This window comes from Leuciscus leuciscus (assembly GCF_965113295.1).
Source record: "Leuciscus leuciscus genome assembly, chromosome: 12".
In the NCBI taxonomy this organism is placed as follows: Eukaryota; Metazoa; Chordata; class Actinopteri; order Cypriniformes; family Leuciscidae; genus Leuciscus; species Leuciscus leuciscus.
Genome location: NC_138736.1, coordinates 29,601,573 through 29,629,159, shown reverse-complemented (window position 1 = coordinate 29,629,159; position 27,587 = coordinate 29,601,573). Strand labels below are relative to the sequence as shown.

Sequence of the window (27,587 nt, the reverse complement as noted above, 5' to 3'; positions counted from 1 at the left end):
TACAGACCATCATTCTAATACATGACAGTTAATAGACTCAAGCAGACAGGTATGTGATTGAAAGGATGAATTTGGAGACTTCTGCCTCTGAGAGCAGAAACAGGGAGGGAAGAGTGTGTTGGAGGTTAAGATGTGTTTGTTGGTTTATGGTTTGGAGAACTGGAAGCTGATGGTTGTTGTTTTATTAGGTACTACCTTGTGTCTTAGATGAATTATATTTTGATTGTTTTATAGGCCTATTTCTTTACTGAATTTGACAATTTCATGATTTACTTGTTAACTTTGAATTTGCATTGGCTTGCTATTTTTCTTTAGTTCTGTTAAACCTATTAATAATTTACATAGAATTATGATATTAAACATATAGTAAAATTCCTGAGCTTCCCTTGAATAGCATTTAGCACAACAATTTAGCTATTTAAATGGATTTTTGGAGTACTGAGATCTAGTGCAGAATAGAATTTGATCTGTCTGCAGATAAAAATTGCACGTCTCCTCCCTTTTCCTGCCTGTCTGTCTTTTGTTGCCAAATAGCACGCTTTAGAATGACTGTGCAAAAGATGCAGTAAATAAATAAATAAAATTTGCTTGTATATTTATCTGCACACTGGTGGCACAATGACTATTTCATTCTTAAACATAGTTCATTCTGAACATATTCACAAAAGATTATAAGCTGTTTATCCCAAGACTGACCATTTGGGCTGGTTAGTGCAAAAAAGAAGAAGAAGAAAAATAAATAATAACAATTAAATAAATAAAAAATATTATATATATATTAAGAAAGCTTTAAAAAAAATTTTTCAATAAATAATATAAATAAAATACATTTATCAAAGTGTGAATATGGTGTGAATCAAATCCTAAATGAAATTAAATAAGTCAAATAAGTTCTACTGGTTATGATTTAGCAGGGTAATTCAAAATCTATAGCTGAAATCAATGTTCTTATTATGACTTCTAAGTAAACCCTATCAGTTTAATAACCTAGACCCTCTTGGTTGCCAGACAATGTTTGACAATCTCATCATGTTTATTTAAGTGTGTGGTGGTGACGCTCGTGAAACTAGCATGGTAACCACAGGCTTAAGTTGTTCATGCGTAGGCAGATCAAAGTTGATTGCATAAGCGGATGTAGGTTGACCGTAAGCCTTCAGAAGAAAAACTGAAAAAGCATCTTTTGAAGATTTATCTGTCTTGCTTGTAGAATGACCTCGAATACAACTCTGTCCTTACATTTCAACTCTAAAATTCCAACCCACTATGGGAAAACAACAGTGGACATTGTCTTCCTCTCCATCATCATTCTCCTTGGCACCACCGGGAACTCTGTGGTCATCTGGGTGGCCGGCTTTCGCATGAAGCCCAACGTCACTAACGTTTGGTTGGTCAATCTGGCAGTAGCTGACCTGATCTTCTGTCTGACACGAGTCACTTCGCTCCTCAAAAAAATTTTCTTTGACCACTGGCCTTTTGGGGTCTTTGTCTGCAAGTTCAATGGTTTCTTCAAGTACGCCAACATGTTCTGCAGTGTTTTCCTTCTGGCTGTCATCAGTGTGGATCGAGCGCTTTGCATTTGCCGCCCAGTGTTCACCAGGAAACGACGGACGTTATGTGCAGCTCGTGTGGTCAGTGTGGGAGTTTGGATTGTGGCGGTGATCTTTAGTTCACCTTATTTTGTGTACCGGCAGGTCTACCTTGGTAAGAACAACTTCAGCAAGTGCTCACTGGAGGTCAGAATGGCTTTATAAATTACTCCATGTACAACCTTGCATAAAAAAAAATCAGATTTTGTTAGTTTGAATATATTATTATAAATTAATTTGCAGGAGAACGGAGCAGCAGAAGCAAGTGGAAGGTATGCCTACTACTGCATTCGTTTCATCTGTGGATTCCTGTTGCCCTTCCTGGTCATCCTTATCTGTTACATACTATCTGCTGTTGGGATACGCAGAACACGGCTCTCTGGCAAATCGAGGCCTCTGCGGATTCTTGCTATATTGGTCGGTGCTTTTTTCCTATGTTGGGCCCCCTACCACTTTCTAGGACTGGTCAAATTGGTGGATAAAAACAACAAGGCGGTAAAAGTAGGATGGAGAATGGCTTCAAACATAGCCTATTTCAACAGCTGCATTAACCCATTGCTGTACTTCTGCATGGGACTGGAGTTTAGTCAACGATGCAACCAAAGTTTGTTTGGGATTTGTCACAGAGCTTTTATGGAGGAAGGCCAAATTCTGTCACAGCAAGGCACTGTGGAGGAAAGCTGTAATTCCATTCCAAAGACTGAGTGTGTCACTAAAGTTTAAGAGTTTTTATGCATTTTATCCAATTTTTTTATGCATTTTTTATTATTAGTATATAACACATTGAAAAAGGACCTCAGTGTCTGGTATTCTGGTTAGCTTTCATATAGGAGCCTATGTAAAATATACCTCAAAATATTCAAACTAAGATAATTCGTAATATGGGTAATAGTATTTATACAAATGTTTATTAAATAATTCTGCATTTTTATGATCTATTATGCTTGTCTACATGTGTATGATTGTTAACAGGATGACATTGATAAGCCCACCTGAGGCAGGAAGAGTAAGCGGAAATTATATGTGGCCTAATATAAAGGAATGAACATTTTTCATTGATTCTTTAATATTAACCATTGCAATAAATGCACAGTGTATGAAGCTGTGATGAAAGCTTTTGATGCAATTTCTTTTCATCAGAAAAAAACAAAAACACAATTCCTGGTTCAAATGTCTTCTAAACCTTTAGGTCCTTGTAGCCTAACTGAGCACACTGAAATAAAACATCTGCAGTGACACTGCAACATTAAAGGTTGTGCAATATTGCAAAATGATGACACCCATTTTTGTTTTGCATATTGGTGCACTTCTTAGTAGCCTACTCTAATTGCTGCTTCCTCAGAGAGATAATGGACTTGAACACTGGGGACTTGAGACTCGATTTGGACTCGAACTCAGGTAATGGTGACTCGACTCGGACTCTTCTTTGGTGGTGACTCAGACTTGGACTCGGACTCGAACACTGGGACTCGAGACTCGACTCGGACTCGACAGTTGGTGACTCGACTACAACATACATTGAGGGCAGGGATGGGCAGTATTTCAGAGACATGTATTTAAAATACGTATTTGAAATACAAAATACTATTTTGTATTTTAAAGCCTTTGGAAAAAATCTAATGTAATTTGTATTTAAATACATTTAAGATGAGTATTTTTGTATTTTCAAAGTACGCAAGATACTTTTTGCCAGTCAACCTGTTTATCAGGTTATTCTGATTTTGTGCATCAACTAGTTCAGACACGCCCCCTTCCCCCTACCCCAACATTCATGCATGTGAGCTGCAGTACAACTCAGCATTGGATCAGCGATTTTTCTGGAGTAAGGTGAGGATGTCATGATCAATTCTACTTGTTGATTAAAGTTAAAATAGTGCATTATTCAGATTTGCCTTCAGTTAACATGAAAGAATAAAAGAGCACAGACAAGTGGGGAAAATGCGTTAGCCAATCAGTCTTGATCGGTTGTTGATTTTTATCAACTAGCTTGTCAAATGTGTTTAAACCATTACTTCATGTTAGGGCTGGGTGATATGACACTACATATCATAGCGATGATATAAAGTGTGAATCGATGGAACTTTTTCTAAATCGTTTACATAGATAGGCCTATTTGTGGGGTAATTTTAAGCTGCAAATTTATCCGTGCAGCTTTTATTGGAACGTTAGAGTGGCAAAAGAAGCACCGATGAATGATAGCCTATACCACAAAAAAATCTTCAGCTTTAAGTTTTATTCATAAAAAAAATTGTATATAGTGAATAGTAAATAGTATAGGTAAATATAGTAAACAAAAAAGAAGTAAAAAAAGTACACACAAAAAAAGTAAATACAGGTAAATAGTGTCAAATGAATTTAAATGAATTCTAATTAAACATTTTAGATAAACTTTCTAATTTTGAAAACTGATATTGAGAATTTTGAAACCATGATATATTTTGTTACTGTGAAGTAAAATTAAGATTTTGGTCATATCGCCCATCCATATCCTTTGCTAAATAGCAGAAAGGGTTCCCAAAGTTTTACATACAGTATGGATTTTTTAATAGTGTTCACCACAAGTAATAGACTACATTGTAACCTGGTTAGAAATAAGTATATAAATGGCTGCTATTTTGCATAAGTTTATTTGTAAAAAAAAAAAGAAAAAAAAAAAGAATGACAGAGAGGGCAAAGAAAAGGTTAGGAATTAAAAGTCAGCAGGCCTATGTATTTTCTTCATTCACCTATACCTGCACTGGATGGCCAATTTTCACATGTATTTTGTGTATTTTCAAAATACAAAACACTGTATTTGTATTTAAACGTGCTCTAAGCGATGTCACACGTTTTTTAGGCCAAAACATTTTTTGTCACATCCAGCAAACATCTCCTCACTATCCGCTAGCTGCCTGTCCCCTGAACACACTGTAAAAAAGCGCGGTCTCTGTAGACAGCCCAGGCTCCACAAATGGCAACAAAAACAAACTGGCTCAGCCTGGACCACGAAACGAGTGGAGGAGAGAGAAGCATGAAGAGGGAAGTTAGCTAGAGGAGAGATGTCCTAGACAATGACCTAACGTTAAAAATGTATATTCTTGAGAATTTTGATATGGCCGACACATGACCAAAGAGACGACGTTCCGATGAACAGACAACAAAGAATAGGGAAAAGGAGAAGGAAGTTCCGAATTTACATCGGAAAAGCATTCAAAAGGTGGCGAGAACTCCGCCGGCAGAAGGGCTTCCAATCCGAAATTCAGGTGGCTCTGTTTTTGCTGGACATGACTGTTTCAGGAAGCACGGAAGGGAGGGGGAGGGGACGGGATGAGGAGGAGGGAGGGTCGAGCTAGCCTCTGTTTTGTTTGACAATACTTTGAACATCAACAAGAAGTGATGTCACCCAACATCGCTTAGAGCACCTTTAAATACAAATTTTCACACAGTATTTTGTATTTGTATTTAAATACATTTTTCCACACAGTATTTTGTATTTTTATTTTAAATACATTTCCATGTATTTATGCCCATCTCTGATTGAGGGTATACGCTATAATGATGTATTAAAATGGGAAACGTTTTTCTTTGCGTTGTCCAAACTATCCCCATTCACACGGATCCACGAAAGCTACTAAAAACGCTGTATTATGCTGCCAGGCCAGTAGTTGGCGATGTCACTTTGTAAAGAAAAACTACGCGCCTATGGACTAAAAACGTAATACGCATGCGTTTACACAGAGATGATACCGGTATTGTTTCCTAAAACTTGCAATTTGAATCCTATTGTCAAAGGTTTGTGTTTTTGGGGCCCCAAAAATGTCATTGTCGTGTAAATGAACAGCCAAAACGCATAAAAAGTTTTCTGTTTTTAGTTGAAAACTGTGTCATGTATAAACTGCACCTGAGCTGTAGTCGACAGCATAATCACCTGACCTGGTATTTGAGGCTATCCTGTGTAGTGTTGTCAAAAGTACAGACTTTGACTTTTGAATACTTAAATATGCAATGTCAAGTAAGGTAAAGTCACCTTTCTTTATATAGCGCTTTATACAATATTTCAATGTTCATACACTGTTTCAAAGCTATACAGTGATAACAGGAAAATGATGCATTTCGGCTGTTGTTCAGCTGAAGTCAGTTCAGTGTTGATTCAGTTCTGTTGTAAAGATCATCAATTATTAAATTAGTTAATTTCATCTCTAAGCAGTTCTACAAAAAATGATGTCATCGTTCAGTTCAGTTCTCATTTAACAGCGTAAGTACAGTCAGATCAATAATGTTTTTTTTTTGAAAATATTAAGTGACATAAATAATATATGAATGTCCCAAAGCCACACTTTACTTACAACAATTTTGTTTACGTAAAAAAAACAGAGGTTTATGTTTGTGTAAGTCTCCTCCCCCTTTCCATTTCTCTGTCTTCAGAGAAAATATATGAACGACCTGTTCTATGAGGCTAAGGAGCAAAAGGAAGAGAACAACTACAAGTAATATCAATGAACTAGCCACCGGTTTATTTTTTAAGCATAGCAAAATGACATTTTAATAGTCATACACAGCTCCTATTGACTCATTTACAAAGGATTTCGCGGTTTTTTCCCCTCAAGATTGATGGATTGGTCTGATTTGTGAAAACACTGATGTGTACAGGTAAGAACATTCACATCAATTCATCACACGATTATATATATTTCTGTCCTCATTTTGTACTAATTTTTTTAATTTTTTTTATTAATATTATTATTATGGTGACACTTTACAATAAGGTTTCATTAGTTAACATTAGTTTACTACATTAGTTAACATGAACTAATTATGAATTGCAATTTTTTTGCATTTGTTAATCTTTGTTAATGTTAATTTCAACATTTACTTATGCAAGCTTCTCAGTTAATATCTGAAGCAGGGCAACAGTTTTGCTAAAAACAACAACAACACTGGGATAAAGTAACTATGATTTATGAAATCCTAAATGTTTGTATCTGTGATTTCACAGAGTAATTTGAAATCTATAACTGACCTTGTTATTTTTGGTGAACAAATATAAAATTTGTGTGGCAGTACTGATATCCGATTATTTAGAATGACATCTGCCAATACAGATAACGATAGCCAACGATAGTTCCGATAGTTTTGTGTCAATCGTCCATGATCATCAGCTGTTTTTAAACAAACGGCCGATACAATTATTGGCTGATACATCGGTGCATCCCTTGTTATTGCTATCCCTTGTACTTTGTGATCTAATGTGCTACACCAAAAGTGATTTTCTACTGCCTGATGGTTGCATCTTACAAAATTATGAAAATTGTATCCATTTGAGCATTTTTGAATTTTCTGAGCGAACCTATGCCAAATTAGTCTTCCAAGTTGTCTTATAAATTAATGTCAAGACAGATCTATTGTTTAAACTAAAGTAACATTTACTGATTTGTCTGTCTTGGTTGTAGAATGACTTCCAATACAACACTTCTCCATTATGCCCACTCTGACGTCTCAAAACACCATGAGAACATTACAGTGGACATCGAAGTCATCATGAATGAAGTCAGCATTGTCTTCCTCGCCATCATCATTTTCCTCGGCACCACTGGGAACTCTGTGGTCATCTGGGTTGCCAGCTTCCGCATGAAGCCCAACGTCACAAACGTATGGTTGGTCAACCTTGCAGTTGCTGACCTGATCTTCTGTATGACACGAGTCCTATCACTAATCTCAATCCTTTTCTTTGACTACTGGCCTTTTGGGGTCTTTCTCTGCAAGTTCAATGGTTTCTTCAAGTACGCCAACATGTTCTGCAGTGTTTTCCTTCTGGCTGTCATCAGTGTGGATCGAGCGCTTTGCATTTGCCGCCCAGTGTTCACCAGGAAACGACGGACGTTATGTGCAGCTCGTGTGGTCAGTGTGGGGGTCTGGATTGTGGCGGTGATCTTTAGTTCACCGTATTTTGTGTACCGGCAGGTCTACCCTGGCAAGAACAACCTGAGCCACTGCTCACTGATGGTCAGCATGGCTGCACACATATATAAATAATCATGCATATGCATTTTTATATAATGATTTTATTTAGTAAATATATTAATGCCATAATTTTATTTCATTTGCAGCACAGAGGAGCAGCGGAAGAAGGTGACGATTCAGCAAAGTATGCCTACTACTGCATTCGTTTCATCTGTGGATTCCTGTTGCCCTTCCTGGTCATCCTTATCTGTTACATACTATCTGCTGTTGGGATACGCAGAACACGGCTCTCTGGCAAATCGAGGCCTCTGCGGATTCTTGCTGTATTGGTCTGTGCTTTTTTCATATGTTGGGCCCCATACCACTTTCTAGGACTGGTCAAATTGGTAAATGAATCCAACAAGGCGGTAAAAGTAGGATGGAGAATGGCTTCAAACTTAGCCTATTTCAACAGCTGCATTAACCCATTGCTGTACTTCTGCATGGGACTAGATGTTAGTCGACATTGCAACCAAAGTCTGTCTGGGATTTGTCACAGAGCTTTTATGGAGGAAGGCCAAACTTTGTTCCAACGGAGCACTGGGGACGAAAGATGTACTTTCATTCCAAAGACCGCAGGCAGTATGGGTACTATTATATAAATACTATTTTAACAATCTAAGCACATGGCCTAAAGAGCACTGCGCAAGTGCACTTAGGGCGTGTCTGAATCCTCTTTTGCAACAGGGGAAAATGGCATAATATGTGTAGCGTCTGGACCAATCAGACACACACAAATTATTCATTATATCTAAAGAATAATCCAGCAAACTCACTCTCCCAACAAAGGTCTATGAAACTTCCCCCAAAAACTAACATCACAAATGAATCTAACACACTGGCAAAACTGTTACAGGACACATTAAGACTGATACGAAGTTTTACGACCCCAAAAGGAATATCCAGAGAGTTGTGACTCTCACTTAATACTTACTGAGAAGGAGAAATAAACCCTGTTAATCCTATATATTCTATATATAACCACTTGAGAAATGTATAAACATGTATCAAATTTTCCCATCTCATGATTTTCCTTTTATGTGATTTGGCCTTTGTTTTCTTGTAAACTCTATTGGGTTAATGTTTCAGACTTTGCATACTATGGTTAACCAAAATCATATGTGTGGCATGTTTGGTCTCTATAAACTCCAATCTTCGTCCCCCATTTGTTAATTTACATTACATTTTGCTAACTTTGTGACGCGTTAGTATTATAAGAATCTTGAAGATTCTCTTCTTAAACACCCAATGAAATTAGATATTCAAATGCCCTGCTAGAACACAATGGGTCGTAAAAATGTTCCTCCAAAGGGAAAACTTCTTATTGGCTCACTTTCCCTTGGTAAACTGTATGCATGTATGTATGTGTATGTTAGAATATAAGGTTTGGTTTATTTATTTCAGACAGACAACTTAATTTCAACACAGTTGAGCTGACAAACAACAGCATATTTACAGCAGTCTGAAACTCTTGCTTATAATGCCTACCCTTTTTGAAACATCTCATATTTTAATAAAATAAAATACAAATAATTATTGTCTTACATCATTATTATGTTGACAAACAAATATAAACAGAATACAAAAACATTAGTATTTCCTATGCAAAACCGTTGCACAATCCAAATACAACAAAAGCAGCTTGTTCATTTATCATTCTTTAAATAGTTTCATATAGTTTCAGTGCATTATTTTTAAATAGTTTCTTTAACTTATTAAGTGTCCCACATATTTTTAGTTCCTCATGACAGCTGTTCCATAGATTTACACCTTTAACTGAAATACAATGGTATTTTACATTAGTCCTCACTTGGTTCTTTTTGAATATACAAGTTCCCCTTAAGTCATGTTGGCATTCTCTTTCTGTGAACAACCCTTGGATACTTTCTGGCAATTTATGTTTTTTTTTACTTTGTACATGATTTGTAATGTTTTTAGTTCTACTAATTCTTTAAACTTTAGAGCCTTTAGTTCAATAAAAAGGGAGTTTGTTGGCTCCTTATAGGTGGTTTTCTTTACTATTCATATGGCTCTCTTTTGAAGCATAAATATTGAATTGGTGTTTGTTTTATATGTATTTCCCCATACTTCCACACAATAAGTAATGTATGGAAGCACAAGGGAACAATACAAAGTATATAATGATTTTTCATTTAAAAAATCATTAACTTTATATAATATTGCAATTGACTTTGAAATCTTGTTCTTAGTATAAGATATATGGGGCTTCCAATTTAAGTTTTGTCTATAATCACTCCAAGAAATGTAATAGCTGACACCCTTTCTATTTCAACTTCATTAATCATTAATTTACTTATTGTATTCGATAAACGATTACCAAATATAATAAATTTTGTTTTACTTATATTTAATGTTAATTTATTCGAATCAAACCAATTTTTTAGCAGTGCCATTTCTTTTTCCATTGTATCCAAAAGTTGTTTCAGATTGTCACCAGAACAAAATAAGTTTGTATCATCCGCAAATAATATCAGTTTTAATTCTTTGGAAACCTCACATATATCATTAATGTATAACAGAAAAAGCAATGGGCCCAGCACAGAGCCTTGGGGAACCCCACGTTACCTGTACCAATTGTGACTTACAATTATCTATTTGGACATATTGATGCCTTTTCTCTAAGTAATTACTTATCCAAGAGTGAGCTACCCCTCTTACTCCATTTTTTTTTTCAATTTAGTAAGATGTAATGGTCGACAGTATCAAATGCTTTTTTAAGATAAAAAAAAAAAACTGTATTGTTTATTCTCTATTGCGTTAGATATTTTCTCCACAAATTCTATTAATGTATGTGAGGTTGTTCTATTACTTCTAAACCCATATTGTTGATTGCTTAATATGTTGTTTTTTTATAACAAAATCATTTAATCTTGCATAAAATAATTTTTCCAATATTTTTGAAAACTGTGGAAGCAAAGAAACAGGCCTATAATTTGAAAAGGTATGTCTATCTCCAGTTTTATATATGGGTATAACTTTAGCGATTTGAATTTTTTTAGGAAATAAAGTTGCTTATATGTACCAGTGGCTTCTCAACACACTCGATAATATGTTTTACCACAGACATATCCATATCATTCCAATCAGTTGACTTCTTATTTTTAAATGATTTAACAATACAAGTGATTTATTTTCCATTTGTTCCTCTTATAAACACTGATTGCTTATTTACATAACCCGTTTCTCTTTCCGTTCTACTTTTCTACCAATTCCTACAATCTCCCCAGCCAGACTGGGACCAACATTGACCAAAAAAAATCATTCAATTCATTAGCAATTTGTTCCTTATCACTTATAATTATATTATTCTTTGCCATAAAATAGGTTGGGCATCCTGTCCTTCCAACGTTGTTTCTTACTATTTCATTTAATATTTTCCATGTTTTTGTTATGTTATTTCTGTTATTGTCCAATGATTTACTATAGTACTCTCTCTTACTGTTTCTATTAGTCAGTTTATTTTTTATATAACTTGTATACTTGCTCTGCTTCTTTAGTTCTTTTTTGAATAAAAATCTTATATAATGCATTTTTCCGTTTACATGATTAATTGGATTCCCTTTGTTAACCACGGTTTTTCAGCAAAATTTCTGTTTGCCCATTTTCTTTACTAAAGGACAGTTTTTGTCATAAAAAGTTGTAAATATATAGATATAAATTTATCATAGGCTTCATCTACATCTTCAACATAAACTTCCTTCCAGTCTTGTTTTACAAGATCTTCTTTAACATAGTTAATTGCACCCTTGGTTTTATGTCTTGTTAATTGGACTTGTATGTCTTTATTGGTCCCCTTACAGCATGGTATGGTTGCAAAAACTGGCAGATGGTCACTTAAGTCATTAATTAGAAGTCCACTGTCTTGTTATTTTTTTATCAATAACATTGGTAAATATATTGTCTATTAAAGTTGCACTATGTGTCGTGATTCTACTTGGACGTATAATGGAGGGGTATAAGCTCATACTATACATTGCATTAATAAATTCTTTTATTGTATTCTGGTGGAGTGGGTTCAATAGATCTGTATTAAAATCTCCACAAACAAAGCACATTTTCTTATTGTTTATACTGTCATACAACCCCATTAATGCTTCTGTAAACGTTTCAATACAAGAACCTGGAGATACACACAGCTTATAATTATATTTTTTGCTCTCTCTATCTCGATTTCTGCAAAAACACACTCCATAACTTTGTCTTTAACAAATGACATATTTTCCACAACTCTGCTCCTGTAGTTAGTGTCAATGTACAGAGCAACTCCCCCTCCCTTTTTTTTCCTTCTGTTCACAAAGAACATCTCATATCCTTCTATTTCATACATCACAGCTTGATCATCAATGAGCCAAGGCTCAGAGATTGCTATAACTGTCTTTTTTTTTCTTTTTTTTTTTTTTTTCTTGTAAACACTGTTTGATTTTTGAGAAGTTTAACAGTCCTACTGTTAAAGTGTATTATGGATACTGTTCCATCCATTTTTACCTTTACATTGAATTGTTCATCAGTATAGTATTCACAATTTATTTGTATATTGTGGAAAAAGTTATTCTCAGGATCAATTTCGTTCTCCATTTCTTATAATTTATGCTCAGTATAGTTAAATGTTCTCAGTTCTAGGCTTTCATGATCCATACAAAGTTCAAAGGTTTGATTTATTTTGTTCAGGGGTACGTGTCCTTTGACTATATGTCCCATTCATCAGCGTTGAGATTGCGTTGGTTTGTATTTCCATATTTTTATTTTGAAAGAACTGGACAGCCTCTCTTTCCAGCGAGTATTGTTCGCTCGTTTTGGCATCCTCTCCTTTCTCTCCGGATACAACACCGGCAAAAGTTTGATGTCTTGTTGTAAGTCTACTTATGATTAAATCATCCATCCGAGAATATTGTTCCAAATCATCGACGCGTCACTCTAGATCACCAATTTGTTTGTCCTTCTCCTTGATCGCTAGTTTCAGCTCTCTTACTTCCTCCATTAGTCCCAGCAATTTGGACTGCTGGTTAGCCACCTTGCTAATCTCACCAGACATGAAGTTAAGAGACTGTCTGATCTCTTCCATCTCTTGTTCATTCTGTTGGTTTTTTCTTGGGTGGCATTGAGTATAATAGAAGGAAACAAACTCACCAAAAAAAAAGTTTAGTTTAAGTGTTTAGTCTAGTTAAAAAAGTCTTGTTCATGTCATCAGAGTCTCATCTCCCAATCCACATCCATGGCGGATTTGCTATTTACATGGGTGAATTTGCAAGTGGAAAAACAGAATGCTTCTCTAGCGAGGAAACAGACCTGCTTGTGAGCGAAGTTAAAACGCGTTGTGGACCCGCCTATAGGCGAACATTACTAACACGCTCTTTAAATTAAATAAAAAATAAAAAGCGCCATTGACTTTAGGCCAGGTTTCAGTTGGTAAACGGCGCAGTCTATTTCAGTTGCTTCAAAATAGCATCGCGTCAACAATGCGCATGAACACACCTCATTTTCAGACCAGCATGCCCATGGGCGCACAAATACATTTGCTATTTAAACAACTTGGCGCATGATGTGAAAATGATAACTGCATCAGGTTGAAACTAGCAAAACACACTTGCGTTGCACCTGGTGCCGCATTGCGCTGGGTGTGTGATAGGGCCCTGTGTCACTAAAGTTTAAGAGTTTTTATTCAATTTTTTGGTTCATTTATCAGGTCTATCAAATAGCTTAACATTTAAATGCATTAAAAAAAAATCTTACAGAATGAAACATTTATGTAGCTACCTCAGTGTCTTCTTTAGTCAGTAGTCGAAGCCTATATGAAATATTGTAAAATGAAAATTAAGATAATTTGTAATGTATTACTTGTAATATAATTTATGTAATAAGGCCTGCATGTAATTCAATTTATGTATGTTAATGCAACAGTACATTTTAATGATTGCTTATGTTAGCCTATGTCTAGGTTTGTTACAGTTTTTCTCAGTCGCTTTGGTGCATTTCTCACATCACTATTTACATTTGCACAACAGTTAATGCAGTTCTCAAAACAATTAGTACAAACGGCAAAACCTAGTTGATAACCTGCAAAAGCGTGTCACTTGCTCAAAATGGACAGCTCATTCCTCAAAAGCAAGTTTTCACGTCAATGAAAGTGTCAGTGTCATCAAGATGAAAAGTCCTGACACCATTGTTTATGAACAAGATAGTCAAATGGCTTTGTCATGTTTTCATTATGACAGTTTACTCTGTAAATGTTTTCCAATGCAAAAAAGTCAGATCTTGGTGACACTACCTGAAAATGCTCAAGACAGCACTATATACTATTTGCACAGCCATTTGAAAAATACAGTAAAGTTACACATTACTGTTTTTAGTGAGGTAACTGAGTACAAGACACTGAATATGTATGTTTCACATTTTTACTGCATGTGCTCTTTGCAATTCTAATTTGTTCACAGCATTGTGCAAAAGAAAAAATACACCCTTATTTACAACAAACATAAACTCCCTTTGGGTAGAGCTGTGCACAACTGGAGACAATATTGCAGTACATATTGGAACTGAACATACAACATACATAGTACTGTAATCATTCATGCTCATCCAGACGTTCCTCTCTGTCTGGCCACATAATTTCATCTACATCACAGCGAATATCATCTCTTGCAATGCAGTGAGGAAAGTATCTCCTTGAGTGGTGATTAAAAAAGATTTTAAAAAAAAATTGTAAAATTAGCTTGACAGATTTTTACAGCTAGTTCAACATTTTTGTATGTAATGACTCAAGCAATGAAATGAGGACTATATGTTTTATATGGAATGACTATTCAGCAATCACAAGTATAGTTAATTTTGACTGACATGACATAAGCAAATGATAATGTTATAAAACAGCAGAGAGTTTGTATGAAAGCAATTGATGCATGTCCAAAAGCATTTTCAATTTGTTGGAAGGAATGAGAAACTGCTACTATGATGTGCACAAATGACTAAATGTTGTGGAGGTTGAACTAACTGTTGTGCAAATGTAAATAGTGATGTGAGAAATGCACCAAAGCGACTGAGAAAAACTGTAAATATTAGGCTGACATGGCTAAGATTACCTGAGGCAGGAAGAGAAAGAGGAAATTATTATTGGCCTAACATGTGGAAAATTTAGACCACGTCTGCATGATGACTGGATCCACCTGAGTTTACTTATCATTCTGTTTCTTTTATTCCTGTAATATTTACCTGTGAAATAAATACATGCCTAAGAAAATAAAGCTTCTGCTGCAGTTTTTCTATAACAAAAAGGCCACAACATGTTTTCCCAGTTCAAATGTCTTCTGTGATAATCGGAAAACCTAAACATTTAGGTCCTCACGGCATGGCTGAGCTGAGCACACTGAAATGAATCAACTAATAGTAGTGTAGACAGACAGACAGATATAGATAGATAGATAGATAGATAGATAGATAGATAGATAGATAGATAGATAGATAGATAGATAGATAGATAGATAGATAGATAGATAGATAGATAGATAGATAGACAGACTGGCGGCCATGACGTGACAAGACGCTGATGGTGTGAAGGTTGCGGAGTTGCAGGGTTCCTCATCTGCATCTCCCACAGTAAATGATGAGCCACTCAAAAACAGTTTATGTACTGTGCCAGGGTCCAGTTGTAATCACCCTCTGGCATCAGCCAACTAAAATCCCAATCCAAGCCACTCCAAAAACTGTAAAAACATCCCAGGAACGATATGGCTATAGGTCAGGAACTCCTCCACAAAAAACTCCCATCAGGCGCCAATTCTGATAAATGGAGTATAATTTCTACTCGGCACAGCTCCTTTCATCTACAATTTCCATACCTTTCTTTTGCAGTAGAACGATGAACTCACATTTAATCAACATCAGGAAAAATCAGAGATACACACCAGCATCGACTTCAACACAAGACAAAAGAACAGAAGATAACTGAGAGTCTGAAACTACACAATGAGGAACAGGTGAGACACTAATCAATGAAACCATGAATAAATATGGAAACCAAGGAATCAGGAACAGGAACTGAACACAGGCAATACAAGACAAAAGAATTTGACAAAAAAGTGAACACAGACATAGGGTAATCGTGACAGACAGATAGATAGATTGATAGATAAGAAACACTTGTCGATGTCTCCTCCCCCTGCTTGCTTGTCTCATCTTTGTCTGTAGAAAATATACATATTAATAGCCAGAAAAGTAGAGATGAGCACGCCCTGGTGTGATGTCAAAGAACCAGCCACTGATTTATTTAGTAGCATAGCAAAATTAACTTTATTACTCACGCTTCCATTGACTCCTTCGGGAAGGATTACTTCAGCAGTGTTTCAGTTTTGTAAAAACCCTTGATGCTGTGTACAAGTAAGAACACCCACTTCTAATCATTCACAGTTTATTAATAGTTAATCGTTTATTTTATGTATTTATTTCTTAATTTTTCATTTATTTATTTTCCAGGCCATGCTAAATATAATTATATATTGTATAACTGTATATATCAAATTTGACACTTTCAGGAAATAAATATATAGAGAGGTTTTTTTTTCTGAAAGTGTCAAATTGTATTCTTTATTAATCTACTGTATACTGCCTCTAATTTCTTTAATAACTGGTAACACTTTACTTAAAGCCTTTATGTACAATGCATTAGAAATGTATTCATAATGTACGCTGTAGTGAATTATATTGTTTCATAATATATAATAATTGTAACCAAAGTTAAAATGCATTATAATATTTGCCCATTCTTTATTACATCTGAAATTGGTTGTTTATCATGTGTTATAATGTATTATACTTTATAAAGTTGAAACAATGTATTATAATATATTATAACTGTGGGGACAGTTATACATGAGATCATAAGGGGCATTTCAAGGATTAATAAATGCATTAAAAATGTTTATAATACATTTATACATAAAGGCTTTAAGTAAATTGTTACCAAACATTTTTATCTGAAGCAATCGTTTACAACATAATTGTGACTAAAGAAGACATTTATGAAATCCTAAATGTTTGTACACTGTAAACAATAAACCTGTGTGATTTTCTGTAAAAATACATCAGCTGTGGTTGCCAGAACATTTTAGGTTTTAGAGGACTGAACTTAATCTTATGGTAAAAAAAATAATAATAATAATTAACTGATACAATGTTCATATTCTGTTAAAATAAAATCTATTTCATACCTGTGTAATACACTGATAACCACTATATAATAGAGTTAGTAAAAGAGGCACATGGTAAGATATTACAAGTGAGCACACGGCTCGAGCGCGCTCGATACCGCACGCTCAGACAAAGACAAGACAAAACCGAAGTGACAGAACCCTGACATTAACAATCACGAAAGGGTTTTATTTTGTCTGACAGATTATGGTGCATCTTCTATGATTATGAAAATTGATAGTGATATTAAATATATCTTTGAGCATTTTTCTTGTGGCAAAGTAGTCTCCCTAGTTGGCTTACAAATTGACGTCATGAATGAACAGATCTATTGGTAAACAGAAACCTGAAGAAACATTAATGGTTTTATCTCTCTTGGCTGTAGAATGACTTCCAATACAACTCTTCTACATTATGCCCACTCTGTCTCAAACCACCATAAGAACACAGTGGACCCTGAAGCCATTGTAAAAGCAGTCAACATTGTCTTCCTCTCCATCATCATTCTCTTCGGCACCACTGGGAACTCTGTGGTCATCTGGGTTGCCAGCTTCCGGATGAAGCCCAGTGTTACTAATGTGTGGTTGGTCAACCTCGCAGTAGCTGACCTGATCTTCTGTATGACACGAGTCCTATCACTAATCTCAAGCCTTTTCTATGACCACTGGCCTTTTGGGGTCTTTCTCTGCAAGTTCAATGGTTTCTTCAAGTACGCCAACATGTTCTGCAGTGTTTTCCTTCTGGCTGTCATCAGTGTGGATCGAGCGCTTTGCATTTGCCGCCCAGTGTTCACCAGGAAACGACGGACGTTATGTGCAGCTCGTGTGGTCAGTGTGGGGGTCTGGATTGTGGCGGTGATCTTTAGTTCACCGTTCTTTGTGTACCGGCAGGTCTACCCTGGCAAGAACAACTTCAGCCAATGCTCACTGAAGGTCAGAGTGTCTGCACAAATGCCTAAAATAATTTTTTACTCACATCTGCATGTACTATAGAAAATATGTGAATATGAATTTGTGATTTCATTTACAGGAGAAAGGAAGAGAAGAGTATGCCTACTACCTCATTCGTTTCATCTGTGGATTCCTGTTGCCCTTCCTGGTCATCCTTATCAGTTACATACTATCTGCTGTTGGGATACGCAGAACACGGCTCTCTGGCAAATCGAGGCGTCTGCGGATTCTTGCTGTATTGGTCGGTGCTTTTTTCATATGTTGGGCCCCCTACCACTGTCTAGGACTGGTCAAATTGGTGCATAACGACAACACGTCAGTATATAGAGGAAGGAGTTTGGCTTCAAACTTAGCCTATTTCAACAGCTGCGTTAACCCAGTGCTGTACTTCTGCATGGGACTGGATGTTAGACAACAATGTAACCAAAACCTGTCAGGGATTTTTCATAGAGCTCTTATGGAGGAAAGTCACTTTTTGCAGTCCCAGGAACGCTTAAGGAACGAAAGCTGTAATTCTTTTTCAAAGATTGCAGACAATGAGCGTATGACGAATGTTTAAGAGAAATTTGTTTAAAGCAAACTTTTTCCATATCCAGTTTGGCATTTTGAAAAAATAGAAATAAAATGTATATATCAGAAAAAAGCTGCCTATTGAATTTCCATATAGAAATGCTTTTTATGGTTTTAGTTTTTAGATGAGATGTATAGCTTTAAAATTGTTCTTTGCTGCCTGCATTGCGTCCTCTGCAGTTTCAATCTAAAGACATATATTTACAAAATGAAAATCATATATTTACAAAATGAACCCAATTCCAAATAAGCAAAGTTAATTTACCATTATATTGTCAGATTGGAAATATCAGCCTTTCCCCATACAAATAGGAGCTGTACTTTTTTGTCTACAAAAGTATTTAACCTACTGTATAATTAAAGAATTATTGACAAAAGTTAAAACTATAATATGATGCATTCAGATTTAAGTTTCTCAACTTTACACAAAAATCGCTGCAAAAGATGCTTTCCAACAGGTTTTATCGTAGTTTTTGTCCAACTCCATTGACTTGTATTGGATGAAAAACTACGATAAAACCTGTTGGAAAGCATCTTTTGCAGCGATTTTTGTGTGAGCATATCAGTGAACACCCCTGACCACTCGGTGAGTTTCACGTCTTTGTAAACGAAAGTTTAATGCGTTTTAGGAAGGATTATTCCAGTGCACCTATGCAACCATTGTGGAGGTGGGGGTGTGCTACCACAGAAACCGAAAATTCTCGGGCCAGCAGCATGTGTCCAAATTTCAATCTTAACCATTGTATTTCATCAGAAACGATCTGAAAACAGGGCTTTAAGTGTAAAATACCGAACTTGTCCTTTAATAATTAGTACTATTAGCCTACTTTGCTTTGACAATTTGAATTAGTTTGATCACTAAACTATTACATTATTAAACAACATTTCAGGAATATTGTTCAATTTGAAATTCTTTGTTCAAATGTAGTAGTTAGGACAAAATTGGGGGAATTCATTTGTTTCTCGCTTAACATAACCTAAACAGGAACATACTGTTGTTGTAGTGGGGACTGAATTAACATGTTTCCTGCTGATATCTGACCACCTGTTATCTGTCATCAATGTTTCTCAATTCATGTTTCTTGTAATAAAATGTTACATACACAAACATTTCTCCAAAACTCCTAATGGCACAACTGAGTTTTTAAAGTTGTCAGTTTTTCACTATTTTTGTAAAGATGCAAGATTTAGAACATGTGGCCTTCTTCAGAAAAACCCCAAAGGAGGAAATTAATTGCATTTTTAAGTATTTGAAGCCCACTTCTACTTTTTTTACCTTTCTTTGGTAGAAAGTTTTATTTAGAGAATTGTTCAGAACAGGAAGGACCCTAGCTCATTTCTGTGAATAAAAACCAAATAATTATGAGGCAATGCATTTATATATTACTTTTTGTGCATTTAAAAAAAGTGCTGACATGATGAAAGTAAAGCTTTGTTAAAACTGAATAATTACCGGAAAAAATAAATAAATAATATATATATATATATATATATATATATATATATATATATATATATATATACAAACACATAATAGAAAATGACATAAAAGTGAGTCCTGTTTCTTTTTTCTCTTTTTTCTTCTTTTTCTCTCACATATGCACAGTGTTTAACACAGGATGCGCCCCACTTGCTGACTATGTAATTAAGCTGCAAGTGTGAAACTTTAAGTCTGATACTTATGGCCACATGGTGAAATAAATGCTTAAACGCAAACAAGCTGCATGACTAAAGGTGAAACTATATTGCAAAACAAAAACAGTAGTTACATAACTTACATGCATGTGCAATCTGTAACTTCTAACAGCATGGACAGATGCTCTAAACATGATAACTAGCAAGTATTTATGGGAGGTCCTAAATATATCAAGAGAGAAACAAACTGAAAATTATTTGATTTGATGTAGATTTTTTATTGAAAAAAATTATGAAAAGTGAAATAAACATTTGTGAAAACTGGTATATTTATCTGTGCAGAATTATACAAATATATTTGCAAGTCATTTAATGCTGTTTTAGGCTATTGAGATGGTGTATTTTTGAAGTTTAGTGTTTTAAGGCCTAACGTTAAGCAATCCTCATAGATCTGATGAAGGTCCTGATGATTTCCGGGCCAAAACTTTCTGCTGCTTGCAGTTTTAATTGCTTCAGGTTAGCGACTTCCAACCACTCTCCTGGATTCATACATTCTGTGAGCACACATGTAGAATATCCCTGCAACAGAAAATTTCCAAATCACAAACATGCAAACAAGTGTGAGTATTTCTCCGAGACCTAAAAAATGAAATAAATAGATTAAGAGATTTACTTAGCTCTTTTGCTAGATTTAACCATTAATGGGACTTAAAAAAGAGAGCATTCACATTTTTATTGTGCTAACCATAAAGATGTGTGTAAAAGTGATGAGGATGATTCATTTATTTAGTATTTAATGCATTTTGGTAACACTTTACAATAAGGTCTCATTTGTTAACATTAGTTAATGTATTAACTAACATGAAGCAATACATTTTTTAATGCATTTGAATCTAGCTGTTCATTGGTTGTTCATGTTTCTTCATGGTGCATTAGCTAATGTTAACAAATACAACTTTTGATTTTAATTATGTATTAGTAAATGTTGAAATTAATATTAACAAAAGATTAATAAATGCTGTAGAAGTGCAGTTCGTTATTAGTTCATGTTAACTATAGGCCTAACTAATGTTAAACCTTTTTGTAAAGTTTTACTTATTCATGAGGTTGTTCTGCATGGTTTTGGAGCAGAACTTCATCATGAGGTCTATAAGGTCTTTCAACCACATCCTGAGGCACATCAAAGCACATTTCCTTGATTCTTTCCGTTGTGCACCAGTAGAAAATTTCATAACTTTTAACACTTCCTCTGTTCTACCATTTGAGAAGCTTCTCTGGGTCAATCTTTGCCCGTTAAATAGCAGTCTATGAGGTTTTCTTTCACCTGCAAAGAAGGTCATGAGCATTGCCACCCATCCTAGTATGTAGGACCAGGAGAAGCGCCAGTCTCCGAAACGCTTGCCCAGGAAGCTTAGGGTTACGCCAGTGTAGATCGCCATAGCCAGCAGCACAAACAGAGCTGGGTGTGAACAAAGCAATGGGTTAAAAAATGTATAGAGGAAGAGTAATACCATCAATATTCTCAATGACCTTGACCTTTTATTCACATTTAAATATGCATATGTTTATGACTTACTGGAGATGAAAAACATGATTCCTGCAGCAAAGGAACGACTGAATCTCTCAAAGGCAGAAAAATGGGCAAACGAGAGGATGCCTGCCATGATGCCCGCAAAGCACGCTATTCCTGAGAGGATCATGAATGCCCGTGTGGCATTCCAATATGCTGAGGAAAGAGACAAGAAATGTTCTCGAAACAATCCTAAAGAAGGGTATCATCCTCCTATTATCATCCCTCCAAAAATCCCAACCAATTCTTGTCACTGATTGTTTGATTTTTCTAATTTGATCTTTAAAAAACTGTCCCTGCGCAATCACCTTGAACGACCCACAGTACAGCTCCTGCAATCTCAGATCCCATCTTATTAGACCACTTTGGTGCGCCTGTTCAGAATACGAATGTTCAACACAAACCAGTCTAAGGAGCTCTGCATAGCAAAAAGAATAAACCACTGCCATCTACAGGCAAAAAATGGTCTCAAAGCTCAAATGCAGGTGCCAAAATTCTTGTATAATGTTATAGGGGACTTTCAAAATAGTGATAGCGCATATCATAGACACACAGAAAAATGTTTCTGGGGTTTGCATGAATAAAATTAGCTTACCTATACTTGCTGTCTGCATGTAGCACTTGTTGGCCATGCAGTACCTCCACAGGCCTTGATGGGCATAGCTGCCTGAGAGGCGATACTGCATCCAATAATCTGTTGCCGTGGAGACCACTATTAGGATGTTCCCCACAATGGCACAGAACAGGCCGCCGCCCATAAAGCTGTACATCCTGACACACGCTGGGACTATGCAGGAAGGAGATATACACTAAAGAGATATGAGAAATGAGTCATGAAAAAGTTTCGATTTTTCACGTACAGATGCTTATACTGTACACACATTCATAAATGGCACACAAAGTGGCACAAAAACAATTTTATACAAGATTCATCTAATTAAGTCAGTTTAATGTGATTTAAGTTGAAATTACTTAAATATCCAAGTTGATTGTACTTTTTTTTTTACAGTTTCAGTTACTCAATTTAAACAAAATTTAGAAAGAATGTGTTTTTTTGTTGTTGTTATATCTGACACATCAGGCTTTTACGGCTCATATAGTATGATAAATGAAACGCTAAATTTTTTTAATAAATTTGCAAATTAGCATTACTCAAGCTTCACAATCATTTTTAGTGCTTAAAAACAAGATTTTAGTAACGCTTTACAATAAGATCTCGTTTATTAACATTCGTCAATGCATTGACTAACATGAACTAACAATAAGGAATATATTTGTACTGCATTATTTAATCTTTGTTAGTGTCAGTCAATAAAAAAAAGTGCATTCACTAATACTAACAGAATTTTTCATCTTAAAAATGTATTAGTAAGAATAATAAATGCTGTAGCAGTTTTCTTCATGGTTCATGTTAACTAATGTAATTAACTCATGTTGTAAGATAAAAAATATAAACTGTAAATATATAAATGGGAGACAGTGTTAAAGAAACCCTACATTACATTGTTAACAAATGAAACTTTATTGTAAAGTGTTACCTAGATTTTCTGGTTACACTTTACAATAAGGTTCGTTAGTTAAGTTAACTATATTAGTCAGCATGAACTAATAATGAACTGCACTTATAGCATTTATTCATTTTTGGTAATGTTAATTTCAACATTTACTAATACTTTATTAAAATCTTTTTAACGTTAATGCACTGTGAACTAACATGAACAAACAATGAACAGCTGAATTTTATTAACTAACATTAACAAAGTTTGACAAATAGTAACAAATGGATTGCTCATGGTTAGTTCATATTACATTAACAAATTTTAACAAATGAACCTTATTGTAAAGTGTTACCAATTTTCTTTATACTTGTGTCATTTCATTCATTATTTTTGTTCGCACATGGAGCTTAAAAATACAGATGCTATATGGCCTTCTCGTTATACTTCAATATATTGAAAAAAAGAAACCTGTCCCATTGAGACATATGAACTTTATGATATTCCAGGTTAAATAGTCAGTAAGAAATTTCGGTAACACTTTTGTTTAGGGTCCAATTCTCACTATTAACTTTTTGCTTAATAACATGCTTATTACTTGGGTATTGGCTGTTTATTATAAAGCACATATTAATGCCTGATTCTGCATGACCATATTCTACATCCCTTAATCCTGCCCAATACCTAAACTTAACAACTACCAAAATAACTATTAACAAGCAATTATTAGGAGTTTATTGAGGCAAAAGTCGTAGTTAATAGTTAGTTAATAGTGAAAATCTGACCCTATTCTAAAATGTGACTGAAATTTCTGTAATGTAATGTAATGGACATGCTCATCATAAAATAACAAGTTCCATTCACACTGCATTGACATCTCAGTCAGCGAATCAAATATTAAGGATATTTACAGAAATATAAAAAAACCATGGAAGTTTTTCATCGCTTACCTTGTTGCTTCTGAGGCAAATCCCTCTTTGCTTATCCTCTCGGGAAAGAGGGAGTGAGAGAGTGGAGAGGGAGGGAGAGATGTTAAGAGGCAAAAGAGAAATGGACAACCTCTGTTGCCCTTTTTTGTTGATGGTGGCAAAATCCTTTAAACGCTACCTCCTCTGTCTCTGAAACAAATACACTTGAACTGGTTAGGGCAGGGGCCCTGGTGTGTCTGACTTTTCACTGTGTGTATGCATGATGTCAATGGTCCTTCTTTTGTTTGAAGAGTAGACTGTTCTGTAGCTGCACATATTCAATGGATTGCTTTAGTGCAGCGGTCAATGCAAAATGCTGAGTTGCATGGTTGCTTTGACAGGGGCCACAGCATGGCTACACGCAGGCATACCTATAGTTTAAAATGCAATAAACCCAATGTTTCCCATTCCCAAATCAAATTACAGAATCAGTTTTTCGATATAGTTCACACATGAGGAAAAATTACATGTGGATTAAAATATGATCTGAAAAAATCCATCAATGTAAGTGAATGAACCAGGCAACAAGCTATAGAGAACCCAGATGTATTTAAAGAGTTAGTTCATCACAAAATTCTGTCATCAATTACTCACCATCATGTCGTTCCAAACCGTAAGACTTTTGTTCATCGTCAGAACACAAATAACGATCTTTTTGATGAAATCTAGCTTTCTGTCCGTCCATTGACAGCAACGCAACTGACACATTGACACTTCAAAAAGTTCATAAAGAGATCGTAAAACTATATGAATTGAGTGGTTTAGTCCAACATTTCTGAAGAAACACGATCGCTTTAAATGATTAAGGTTCGGTTGGGCTTCTGTTTCTGTTTACTGATCAATGTTTATATGTGAATAAAAGCCTAAATTCAATCTGTTCATCATATAAAGCGATCGAGATGAACGACATGAGGGTGAATAATTAATGACAGAATTTTCATATTTGGGTTATTGGGGAAAGTGTGATCACAGCTGTGTAGTCAAATACATGACTTTATTCCTATGAATTACATTACTGTTGTTAGGGGATGTACAGTTAAAGACCCAAGGACCAGATATGATTAATTAAGACCCAGAGTCAGAAGTGCAGTCAATTTAAGACAAGAGACAGAATTATAATAAATGAAAGACATTTTTTACTGAAGATAGTTTGCAGTTTCATCAGGCAGAAGTCAGCTTCAAGACTCACACAGGAGTTTGTAGGCCGCCCCGCTTACAGTTACAAAGATCACAGCAGTTATACCCTTCACCAAGGTCTAAGCTACGTCCTTGCTTCAGGTTGAATGCTTCTGATTGGCTAAGAAATAGATAAACACACATTTTCCACACATAAACAGATAGTCTGAAGCATATGAATTTAGGCACGTCGTGACTTTCCAGGTCGCAGATCTGGGTTGCTGGGTGCCAACATGTCGAAGAAAACAAGTCAGTCAATCTCCAATAATCACTGTGGGGTCCAATACCGCCACATCTGGTCTTTCCATAGAGGCTGCTTCAAAATATTAGATTTCTGACCCATGCTCCCCTGTCAGGTTATAATTTTGATAAAACAGACAATATATTTTTTCCTTCAAAGACTTAACATGATTAAAATATCCCACATAGCACATAGTACATTATTTATCTCCAGAACCTTTTGACATAACACAGCGGTTGTTCATTTTTGCTAATTTGGTTTTATCATCGACTTAACTGATTACAAAACAAGTCCATATTTATTCTCTGGAAGCCGGGCTAAATAAGCAAGCACTGTTGCTGTATTCCTAGCATGGGCTAGACCCGCAGTCACTACACAGACACTAAATACAGACATTGTCTTTAATCATATACCAGGATATTTACACAGTTTTTATTTTATTTTATATAAAACTATGATTTCCAATTCATTTTATAATAAACAAATATGGATGGTAAATCCATTCCTTCCACTATACCCCCCTTATAGACCCTTTAGGTTCAAAACACAATGGTTGTCTAACTAAAAATAAACAACAACAACAAAATAAGTAAGACCTATAATTAATCATCGTAAGCAATACGAGGCTAAAAAAATTTATTTGTCAGGTTCTTTCTTTGTTTGTAGCCAGACAAGTTGTTGTTTCATAATCGTAATCAACCCAAATTTCTTTGAAGTGAGGGCTTCAGAGCAGAGCTGCTTACAGCGTTTGCTCTCTTCCGTCTCATTATTTGTATCAGGACTGATCGGGTTACTGATCAAGTTACTCAATTCGTCAGCCATATCTTAGTCACAGTTCAAACTCACCTGAAGTTATAACAGCAGAGATGGAGGCGGCGATCTTTGAACAACACAGCTTGGCTTCTGCGTGATGAAACTGTAAAGTATACTCCAAAATCACAGTTACATAAACTGGTCCACGCCAATTTGGGTCACAATTTTTTTTTTCTCAGGATTGTTCCCGATGCATCCATGGCAAACAACCCTATTTCTATTATTTTATTTACCTAAATCCCTACCTGTCTGAATCACTAAGTTCGGTGTACCCCTATCCGAAATGGGAGAGATCGAGAGTCAGGTTCGCGAAGATACACTTAGAATTGTTTAGGCCTACAACAATCGTGTTACTACACTCCGCTAGTGGGGGTACCTACACCTCCAGCACGGCCTGTCCGAGACGTACTCATGACAGGCTTCCTATGCTCCCACCCAAAAAGTATCCAACCGTGTTACTACACTCTGCTAGTGGGGGTGCCTACACTTACAGCACGGCCTGTGTCAGGGTTTTCGTGCTCCCACTCAAAAGTGTCCAACTTCTAAGTGCCCTACCCTCGTCGGGATATAGCACGGCCCATCTTCGTGACGTAATCACTACAGGCCCTTCGTGCTCCCACTCAAGAGTGTCAAGCGATATCACTCTCCCTTCTCTCAACCTCTTCCACCCAGACAGTCCTATTAAAATAATAAAATCTTACTACCTTATTTGTTGATTAGCCAGGGATGTCACAGAGGAATGATTGCCCATATCCTCCACCTGTTAGGGGATTTACAGTTAAAGACCCAAGGACCAGATATGATTAATTAAGACCCAGAGTCAGGAGTGCAATCAATTTAAGACAAGAGTCTGAATTATAATAAATTAAAGAGAAGTTTTACTGAAGATAGTTTTCAGTTTCATCAGGCAGAAGTCAGCTTCAAGACTCACACAGGAGTTTGTAGGCCTCCCCGCTTACAGTTACACAGATCACAGCAGTTATACCCTTCACCAAGGTCTAAGCTATGTCCTTGCTTCAGGTTGAATAATTCTGGGATAAGAAATAGATAAACATGGACTGATAGGCAGTAGCACATCTCCATAGTCTGTATGGCTGCCACCAGGACCCTGAGTTATGTAAGAGTAGGTTACAAGACTGTGTGTCTAGGTGCCAACATATCGAAGAAAACAAGTCAGTCAATCTCCAATAATGCCACTTGTTCCTTAACCTGTAACCAAGAATACTAACACACACACACACAGATTCTTCAAGGTTGGATTTGGTCGGGCTCTAACTATCAACAGGAGACTCTTCCCAAAACATCCAGATAACATGTTCTTTCTCTCAGTGGGAGGACACTTTAATCTAACACAGTAAAGTAAAGACTTTAACACTAGAACTACCGGAATTCTATATAACTA

General features: G+C 35.7%; 4 protein-coding genes across 13 annotated transcripts; 3 read left to right on the top strand and 1 right to left on the bottom strand.

Annotated features, from left to right (window-relative positions):
* The first annotated feature begins 1,007 nt into the window (after positions 1–1,007).
* LOC309510816 (formyl peptide receptor 2-like) lies at positions 1,008–2,702 on the top strand. The gene is made up of 2 exons (XM_082185730.1): positions 1,008–1,733; positions 1,830–2,702. Exons 1-2 carry the CDS (start codon positions 1,209–1,211, stop codon positions 2,307–2,309), a joined length of 1,005 nt encoding a protein of 334 aa, XP_082041856.1. The 5' UTR covers positions 1,008–1,208; the 3' UTR covers positions 2,310–2,702.
* Positions 2,703–2,847: 145 nt separating this feature from the next.
* Positions 2,848–11,115, top strand: LOC309510814 (formyl peptide receptor 2-like). 10 transcript variants are annotated; one of them, XM_082185726.1, is made up of 5 exons: positions 2,895–2,984; positions 5,991–6,052; positions 6,173–6,215; positions 7,016–7,568; positions 7,673–11,115. In XM_082185726.1, exons 4-5 carry the CDS (start codon positions 7,017–7,019, stop codon positions 8,165–8,167), a joined length of 1,047 nt encoding a protein of 348 aa, XP_082041852.1. In that variant the 5' UTR covers positions 2,895–2,984; positions 5,991–6,052; positions 6,173–6,215; position 7,016; the 3' UTR covers positions 8,168–11,115. The 10 variants fall into 10 exon arrangements, with proteins under 10 accessions (XP_082041845.1, XP_082041852.1, XP_082041854.1 ...); XM_082185725.1 differs by having other exon boundaries at positions 2,925–3,413; XM_082185723.1 differs by lacking the exon at positions 2,895–2,984 and adding an exon at positions 5,572–5,820.
* A 4,699-nt stretch (positions 11,116–15,814) lies between these two features.
* On the top strand, positions 15,815–19,739 carry LOC309511904 (fMet-Leu-Phe receptor-like). The gene is made up of 3 exons (XM_082187277.1): positions 15,815–15,956; positions 17,152–17,698; positions 17,796–19,739. Exons 2-3 carry the CDS (start codon positions 17,153–17,155, stop codon positions 18,273–18,275), a joined length of 1,026 nt encoding a protein of 341 aa, XP_082043403.1. The 5' UTR covers positions 15,815–15,956; position 17,152; the 3' UTR covers positions 18,276–19,739.
* A 110-nt stretch (positions 19,740–19,849) lies between these two features.
* lim2.4 (lens intrinsic membrane protein 2.4) lies at positions 19,850–26,701 on the bottom strand. Its single transcript, XM_082185394.1, has 7 exons — positions 26,677–26,701; positions 23,938–24,105; positions 22,087–22,300; positions 21,800–21,865; positions 21,498–21,647; positions 21,246–21,380; positions 19,850–20,500 (listed from the first exon to the last, which is right to left on the bottom strand). The coding sequence occupies exons 3-7, from the start codon at positions 22,259–22,261 to the stop codon at positions 20,439–20,441; spliced, it is 588 nt and encodes a 195-aa protein (XP_082041520.1). The 5' UTR covers positions 22,262–22,300; positions 23,938–24,105; positions 26,677–26,701; the 3' UTR covers positions 19,850–20,438.
* Between the last annotated feature and the right edge of the window lie 886 nt (positions 26,702–27,587).